Source organism: Mizuhopecten yessoensis, unplaced genomic scaffold, assembly GCF_002113885.1.
Source record: "Mizuhopecten yessoensis strain PY_sf001 unplaced genomic scaffold, ASM211388v2 scaffold716301, whole genome shotgun sequence".
NCBI lineage: Eukaryota > Metazoa > Mollusca > Bivalvia > Pectinida > Pectinidae > Mizuhopecten > Mizuhopecten yessoensis.
The window spans coordinates 561,707-570,942 of NW_018480048.1; the positions used below are offsets into that span (position 1 = coordinate 561,707).

Sequence of the window (9,236 nt, forward strand, 5' to 3'; positions counted from 1 at the left end):
TTATATTCAAGGTCACAGGGGTCAAATAATTTTAAAACATTTACACAACTTCTTCTGAATAACCGAGAGGCTTAGGGTGCTAAATTTAGCCAGTAACATGCTGGGATGAAGGGCTACCAAGTTTGTTCAAATAAATGACCTTGACTTATTTAAGGTCACAGGGGTCAAATATGTATAAAACCTTTAAACAACTCTTCTGAATAACCAAGAGGCCTAGGATAATGATAGTTAGCCAGTAACATGCTGGGATGAAGGGCTACCAAGTTTGTTTAAATAAATGACCTTGATTTATATTCAAGGTCACAGGGATCAAATATGTATACAACCTTTAAACAACTTCTTAATAACAAAGAGGCCTAGGATAATGATATTTGGCCAATAACATGCTGGAATGAAGGGCTACCAAGTTTGATCAAAAGAATGACCATGAACCATATTCAAAGTCACTGGGGTCAAATATGTTGAAAACATTTAAACAACTTCTTCTGAATAACCAAGAGTCCTAGGGTGATGACATTTGGCCATTAAAATGCTGGGATGAAGGGTTACCAAGTTTGTTCAAATGAATAACCTTCACCCATATTCAAAGTCACAGTGGTCAATATATGTTTGAATCTTTTAATGACTTGTTCTGTATAACCAAAATGTCCAGGGTAATGATATTTTGCCAGAAGCATGCTGGGTTGGAAGACTATAAATTCTGTTCAACCTAATGTCCTTGTCGACATTCAAGGTCACGGGTGTCATATGTTTAAATCTTTCAATAGGTTCTTATTAATCAAACACCGATATTCTGCCTGCAGTTGTATTTTATTCCACTTTTAAGATAACAAGTGTGAAATTAATACCAGGTGAGCGATTCAGGCCCATTGGGCCTCTTGTACTTATAAACCAATCAAATAACTTACCATAAGCCTTTGATTTTGTCATGACACATTCCATGGGTTTAGAGACAATACTGAGAGCAGGAACTCTTGGATTTCTAGGATAGATAAAATTTGACAACAAGTCTAATGCAAAATAAATGTATACCTGTATAGCTAATAAGGACAGGTCACCTGTGTCATCAAGCTGTTATCCATTGTTTTCTTGATTCATGACTACTAAAGCATACTTCTTCTGTCTCTTAGGCATCACTGATAGGACATCTTGGAAAAATGGATCTTCTCAAGGATGGCATGTGTTATGTAGAACTTGGTGCCGGGAAGGGTAGGTACCTTAATGGTCATAGGTAAATATTATAAAGCGTCAGTGTTAGAGAAAGAATAGATCGTATTACACATACTAGCTGCATGATAAGACAGCCAGAGTCCTGTTTGCTATTACAAATTTGAACTTAACAAACTTCTGACTATTCTTGAGTTAAAATTGTATATTCATCAAAATGTGACTCTTGTAACTGGTTTTGCAATTAATGACTTCTGTTTGACTTCAGGCATGCTGTCTCATTGGATACAGAAGGCTTCAGATCAGTGTAGTAATACTGCCTTTGTGCTGGTAGACAGGGGTCATGTCAGGTACAAGGTCAGTACACAAATGTCAAGGTCATTGTATCAATGTCAGTACTCAAATGTCAAGGTCATTGTATCAATGTCAGTACTCAAATGTCAAGGTCATTGTAGCAATGTCAGTACTCAAATGTCAAGGACATTGATTCAATTTCAGTACTCAAATGTCAAGGTCATTGTATCAATGTCAGTACTCAAATGTCAAGGTCATTGTATCAATGTCAGTACTCAAATGTCAAGGTTATTGTGTCCATGTCATTTTTTCATCTTCAATAATTCTGCAAAAGGCAAATCAAGTAATTTTTTAGATCAAAAGACTAAAGAATGGAGTGTAATTTTGTGGTATCAATTTTAAGAAAGGTATTTTTTTTTAAAAGCTTTAATTCAGTTCTTCAGAAATATACCCTTCTACAGACTTTAAATCAACTCCAGGGTTTGTCTACCAATCAAAGTTGTGTTGGTGTTTGATTCAGAACATTTTTTATTTTCTTAATTTTATAAATATGAAAGTGTAAGGCAGGAATGTGCAGTTATACTTTGTGTATTTTCCAGTACATATTCCATTTTGAGGTTCAAGATGCTTGATTAGAAGAAAGAAATTTTGACTGCATAAAAAGCTTGAATGTATGAATCATCATGAGAATTCAGATTTCAAAGGAAGGGGATAATTTTCACAATAACAGTGGTATGTGATTGGTTTTCAGGCAGATAACCAGCATAAGTGGGGAGAGAGTGGCCCTAAGTTTGAGAGGATCAGAATAGATATCGCCAACCTTCATTTGGGTAAGGACTTGATGCAAGTCAAGATACAATCTTAGTAAAACAATCAGTTGTTGTTCCCCAGATATATTACATTACATCATGATTCTGATTTGCTGATAAAGTTGGAGAGAGGGAAGGTTAGAGGGCAGAGAAAAATGGGGGATGCAAGTAAATATTGTCTGGTGAAAGTGGAGTGGCCAGTTTTTACTTTTTTAAAAATCACCAACATGTTATAGGGCATTGTTTCATAACTATGTCGTTTGACTTTCACTTGCCTGTGTCTCAGATTACTCAATCAGTATATTTTCTGTATGATTAATATTTCATATTCTTTGTTCCGTTTTGTTTGGTTAAAGCAATGTTAAATTGTTGATATATATAATGTTATGTCTGGTGACTTTCCTAATGACTTGTTACTTTTGTGTAATGAAGGAAGGGTACCTAGTATCCAAGAAAACGAGCGACCAGTGGTGGCAGTGGGCAAGCATCTATGTGGAGGTGCTACTGGTAAGTATGTACAAATATAACTATAGGGGGCACCACCGGTAAGTATGTATAACTATAAGTATAGGGGGCACCACCGGTAAGTATGTATAACTATCAGTATAGGGGGCACCACCGGTAAGTATGTATAACTATAAGTATAGGGGGCACCACCGGTAAGTATGTACAAATATAACTATAGGGGGCACCACCGGTAAGTATGTATAACTATCAGTATAGGGGGCACCACCGGTAAGTATGTATAACTATTAGTATAGGGGGCATCACCGGTAAGTATGCATAACTATTAGTATAGGGGGCACCACCGGAAAGTAGGTATAACTATAAGTATAGGGGGCACCACCGGTAAGTAGGTATAACTATAAGTATAGGGGGCACCACCGGTAAGTATGCATAACTATTAGTATAGGGGGCACCACCGGTAAGTAGGTATAACTATTAGTATAGGGGGCACCACCGGTAAGTAGGTATAGCTATAAGTATAGGGGGCACCACCGGTAAGTATGTATAACTATCAGTATAGGGGGTATTGCCATTGTGGAAGATAGTGTTGATCTGATTGTTGTTTGTTTTAAAATAACCTTCTCGCAGATAGCCTTTGACTTCCTGACTTAAATTGGTAGCTTGATTCTTTCATTTCTCTGAATTTTAGTGTCACTTTAAATCAACGATGGCCACCAAGCATTCTGATTTTGCTCTTCTCAAGAAAAGAGCTACTGTATACAGGGAAATTTTCACTGCAGTTTCATTTCCGCCTTTTTCGCCCAATGAAAACAAATTCATACTTAAAACAAAAAAGTTTAACAGCATAATAATTAAATGTGACGGGTGAAATTTAAACTGGGCAAAAATTGATTTCAAGGGCGAAGGGCGAAAGTTTGACTGGGTGAAAATTTCAATCAAATACGTTTTGGTAATTGTTTTTTAACAAGTGTTGCTGTTATTTATTTGAAATTTGCGATAGCTACCATGGCCTCTTATTGGAACACTTCATCTCATCGATGTCAGAGCAAAATTATATCAACATTCATCTCGGGTTTCTTTTCCTTGATAATAATGTAAACATATTTCATTATCTTATTTAATTTTATGTTATCATTGCTATGTATGCATATCAAAAAGATGTGCATGCAGTGCAAAAACTTTACTTTGAAATCATAAAAAACATATATGGTAGTACATGTTGCCTTTGTTTATTTTTTTGTAACATATTTCGAGTTTAAGGCAATCATATGTTCAATTCTGGCTAACTTAGCAAATGTTGTGGTAATTATGAATTTTAACATTTTCTGTAAACAATAATATAGATAAATTCTTCTAATGTTTTATCAGAGACAGAAATTTTGTTTAATGTCCTATCAGATCTAGCTGTGCGGTGTGTGACAAACACCCTGTCAGCTGAAGACCTGGGGGAGACAGCTAGTGTAGCGGAACCAGCGTGTAAACGCTCCAAACCCAACACCAGGTAAGTACACTGTAGTGGTGACATATGGTCATATCACCGATCATAAGCTATCAATATTGCTGTAAATGGATAAATATCTGTGAATGTTCTGGTGAAGTATTCTCAAGGTTTTGAATTCACAAAGCAATCAAGAAGTTGAAATCTTTCATAGGGAATGTGTACGTATTCACCCACATGTATGACTGACACTGTCTGTCTGTCAGTTCATTTCCGAGTATCTATGGCCACCTATCTGTATCTTAACCTGCCTACTGTGGTGTGTACCTTCACTGCAAATCAAAAGTTCATTGAATTAGCCTGCCATTCCTTGAATAGTATTTTAAGACACATTCTCCTAAAGATAATTGACTTGATCACTTAATATCCTAGGAATGACATTCACTTAATTGTATCACATTGCTTTAGTTTATCAAATCAATTTCATACATAGACTGTTCAAGTATCTGAAAATACTATTAGTAGCTTCTCATGAGTGTACAAAAACTAAAATAAACTGCTGTATAAGTGGAAACCTTTACTAATTTCATGTTTTAATATCACATCAGTGATGAAGTCTGTTCACACAATCCTATTAACAAATTAAACTGACCTTTTGTGGTTTTACTATTTCAGTTCCAAGTTTGCTGGTATGGCCATAGCGTTGTGTTGTCACCATCGCTGTACCTGGGAGACTTATGTGGGTAAAGACTTTATGAAGACGTGCAGTTTTTCTGCCCGAGACTTTATGTTGATGTGTAAGCTTAGTAGTTGGGCAGCAGCTACCTGGAAGGGCTGGGCAACCATTGAACAAATGAATGAGGAAATTAATTCATCTACAAATGTAGATAAAAACTCTCCAGTGACAATGACGACACCGCAGTCTTCTGAGGCCAGAGTGGGAGGCAGCAGTGGACAATCAACAACAGACTCATCAGAAATGTCCTCTACTCCCACGGGCGTGGTCAGTTGTACTGACCAGCCTGATAATCAGTCGGGTGACCAGGAGCTAGTCAGCCAGGAGGATGAAGTAGAGGAAGAGCACCAGTCTGGACCTGCACTCACCAGGTAACATGTCCATAGTGACCACTCAACAACACTTCTGTCGTTTATAGTGAACGGTTGCTAAGTACATTACAAACCTGACGATACCCGGTAGTGAGCTGTCACTTAGTGCACATTACAAAACCTGAATATAGTCAGCTATCTCTTAGTACACTTTACAAACCTGACTATAGTGAGCTGTTGCTTAGTACACCTTACAAACTGACTATAGTGAGCTGTCACTTAGTACACATAAAACCTGACTATAGCAGTCTGTGACGCTAATTATTTTCCTTACTAGTGATTTTGACTAGTGAACCCATGATTTTAATAGTCCAACTGTGAATTTGCTAGTCCAAATTACAGACAGGTCTTTTTTACAGCATGAAGTGTAAATTGTAATCTAAATTGGAAAATTATTAGAAATCAAAACAAAATGTCTCTCAATAATTAACTAAAGAAACGGAGCACGGAACATGATCGCCAATTATCTCTAATACAGTATTACTGTTGTTTCCATTGAGCCTTAAAGCACTAACCAGAACCGTAAATGTTTCTTTTGCGTTGGAGCAATTTTTTCTGTCTGTTCACAGACAGGCTTAGCTGGTTTTGAACCTTTCCTCCAACTTAGCAACATCGCCATGGTTGGTTTCACATGGTGATAAACCGGAAGTAATGTTCGGTTACTACTAAAACCCGAAACCCAGTCTCGCGATTGCTCATCGAAACTTGAAAGCTTCGACGAATACCGTATTTTACGATAGGATTAGAACTAAATGTGACAAGCTTTATAGTGCAAAATATATACCATTAATAATATTTCCATTATTTTGGAGGAAAATTGCCACTAGTCCAGTCGGACTAGTTACCAGTAAATATTTTCAATACTAGTCCAGACTTAAATTTAATAGTCGTGGACATCGGACTAGTGCCTAACGTTGCAGACTGCTATAGTGAGCTGTTGCTTAGTACACACTACCAACCTGACTATAGTGAGCTGTTGCTTAGTACACATTACCAACCTGACTATAGTGAGCTGTTGCTTAGTACATATTACAATCTTGACTATAGTGAGCTGTCGCTTAGTACACATTACAAACTGACTATAGTGTGATGTTGCTTAGTACACATTACAAACTGACTATAGTGAGCTGTTTCTTAGTACACATTACAAACTGACTATAGTGAGCTGTTGCTTAGTACACATTACCAACATGACTATAGTGAGCTGTTGCTTAGTACACATTTCCAACCTGACTATAGTGAGCTGTTGCTTAGTACATATTACAATCCTGACTATAGTGAGCTGTCGCTTAGTACACATAACAAATTGACTATAGTGAGCTGTTGCTTAGTACACATTACCAACCTGACTATAGTGAGCTGTTGCTTAGTACATATTACAATCTTGACTATAGTGAGCTGTCGCTTAGTACACATTACAAACTGACTATAGTGTGATGTTGCTTAGTACACATTACAAACTGACTATAGTGAGCTGTTTCTTAGTACACATTACAAACTGACTATAGTGAGCTGTTGCTTAGTACACATTACCAACCTGACTATAATGAGCTGTCACTTAGTACAACTACCAACCTGACTATAGTGTGATGTTGCTTAGTACAAACTACCAACCTGACTATAGTGTGATGTTGCTTAGTACACATTACAAACCCGACGATAGTGAGCTATTGCTTAGTACACATTACAAACCTTACTAAAGTGAGCTGCCACTTAATAAACATTACAAACTGACTATAGTGAGCTGTCGCTTAGTACACTACAAACCTGCCAAAAGAGAACTGTCACTAAATACACACTACAAACCTGACTGTAGTGAACTCACACTAATTACACTAAAAATCTGTCCAAAATGTACTCATAAAATGCACACAATATACTGAACTTGAAGTACACTTCAAACCTGTTATGGGAAACTCTCACTTAGTATACTCTACAAACCTTTCTTTAGTGTACACTCTTTAAATGTACTCTACCACTTGTCTATAGTACATTGCAAACCTGTCTATAGTGAACTCTTTAAAAGGACACTTCAAACCTGTCTATAGTGAACTCTTTAAAAGGACACTACGAACCTGTCTATAGTGAACTCTTGCAGAGGACACTACAAACCTGTCTAAAGTGAACTCTTTAAAAGGACACTACAAACCTGTCTATAGTGAACTCTTTAAAAGGACACTTCAAACCTGTCTATAGTGAACTCTTTAAAAGGACACTACGAATCTGTCTATAGTGATCTCTTGCAGAGGACACTACAAACCCGTCTATAGTGAACTCTTGCAAAGGACATTACAAACCTGTCTATAGTGAGCTCTTACAGAGGACACTACAAACCCGTCTATAGTGAACTCTAACAAAGTAAACACACCACAAACCTGTTTACAGTGAACAGTTCAGTACTAATTAGTGGTACATGTACATAACTTTAGTGAGATCATGGAGATGCTATAAATTTATCAAATTGACCACAACTCATCATTAAGATTAAAATGTTCTTTCCAATATTTTGACGTGGAATTTACTTTGCTCTCAAATTGACAAGATGTTGAACTTGATTTGATTCACTTTACAGAAATGACTTGTGCCTGCCCATTGCGACGAGGGAGAAGATTGGACGACAGTGTAAACGACTTATTGACTTTGGCCGTGTAAAGTATCTAAGGGAACATAACATTGACTCTAAACTGGTGGTCTACATTGATGAAAAACTCACCCCTGAAAATGTGGCAATAATAGCACTGCCTGACTGTCGGTCAGGTACTTCTGGGCTGTCATAGCAGTGTCTGTTGGTCAGGTCGTCATAGCAGTGTTTGTTGGTCAGGTCGTCATAGCAGTGTTTGTTGGTCAGGTCGTCATAGCAGTGTCTGTCGGTCAGGTCGTCATAGCAGTGTCTGTTGGTCAGGTCGTCATAGCAGTGTCCGTCGGTCAGGTCGTCATAGCAGTGTTTGTTGGTCAGGTCGTCATAGCAGTGTTTGTTGGTCAGGTCATCATAGCAGCATCTGTTGGTCAGGTCGTCATAGCAGCATCTGTCATGTACTACTGGGCCATTATAGCGCTTTCCGGCTCGGTGTCAGTAGTGAGTCTATAATGTGTACAGATGATGAGGTTATCACAACTGAAGAGCATGCATAGTTGTAGTGGTCAGTTTCAATAATATACCAGAATAAATAGTATACTGCACGCACAGATTTGATGATTGTGATTTTTAGCAAAAGCAAAATGCCCTGAATTCTGATTTTAGGCAAAATAGCTTGACAGACGATAGCATAAGCTCTCTTGGTCCTTTTGACCAGGTGAGTTAACGATTCTGTCTAAAAAAGAAAAGAAAAAAGCGAAAAGGGAACTTTGCATACATTTTAATGACTCGTCAGATACAATATGTTTACATGTACCACGTACATATAGTATTTCCCGAACTATTCCCAATGTCGTCTTCTAGACTTTCAAATAAACATGATAATAATGAGTTTTACACAGGGAAGGCAAACAAACCGCATTCAACTTTATACTGAATGTTTAAAAGAATAAAATGTTTACATCACTAACTGAACTATACCTGCTAAACGTAAAATGATTTACACAGAATGTTGGTTATAGTTTCATGACTGATGCTCATCCAAAGATAAATATGGGAAACGATGAAATCAACTTTTCATACGCATATAGAGGGCTTCACTGGTCGGTGACTATTTGTTATTATCTATTTATCATTTATGATCAGCATGAAGATTACAGCTTCAGAATCCCGAAGTTTGTCATTACTAAAGCTCAATAACACATGATTCTCTCCAAACAATAAAGACATGATCGTATTGTTCCCTAGCAGACAAGTTACGACAATAGTTTATCTTAATCATCGACACAAGGAAAACAGTTATAGAAATGAAGACATACACATATATGCAGCTAACAAAACAACATCTGTAACTTTGAAACACATACAATATACTCTT

At 37.2% G+C, this 9,236-nt stretch overlaps 1 protein-coding gene across 1 annotated transcript in view; it reads left to right on the forward strand.

Annotated features, from left to right (window-relative positions):
• The window catches only part of LOC110442823, a 44,071-nt gene extending 35,602 nt beyond the window's left edge, over positions 1–8,469 (forward strand). Inside the window, exons 17-23 of the mRNA XM_021486632.1 lie at positions 1,131–1,209; positions 1,436–1,524; positions 2,213–2,291; positions 2,703–2,777; positions 4,137–4,239; positions 4,852–5,283; positions 7,856–8,469. Of these exons, the coding sequence (XP_021342307.1) occupies positions 1,131–1,209; positions 1,436–1,524; positions 2,213–2,291; positions 2,703–2,777; positions 4,137–4,239; positions 4,852–5,283; positions 7,856–8,060 (1,062 nt within the window). The 3' untranslated portion in view covers positions 8,061–8,469. The remainder of the gene's footprint in view (positions 1–1,130; positions 1,210–1,435; positions 1,525–2,212; positions 2,292–2,702; positions 2,778–4,136; positions 4,240–4,851; positions 5,284–7,855) is intronic.
• Positions 8,470–9,236: the final 767 nt, after the last annotated feature.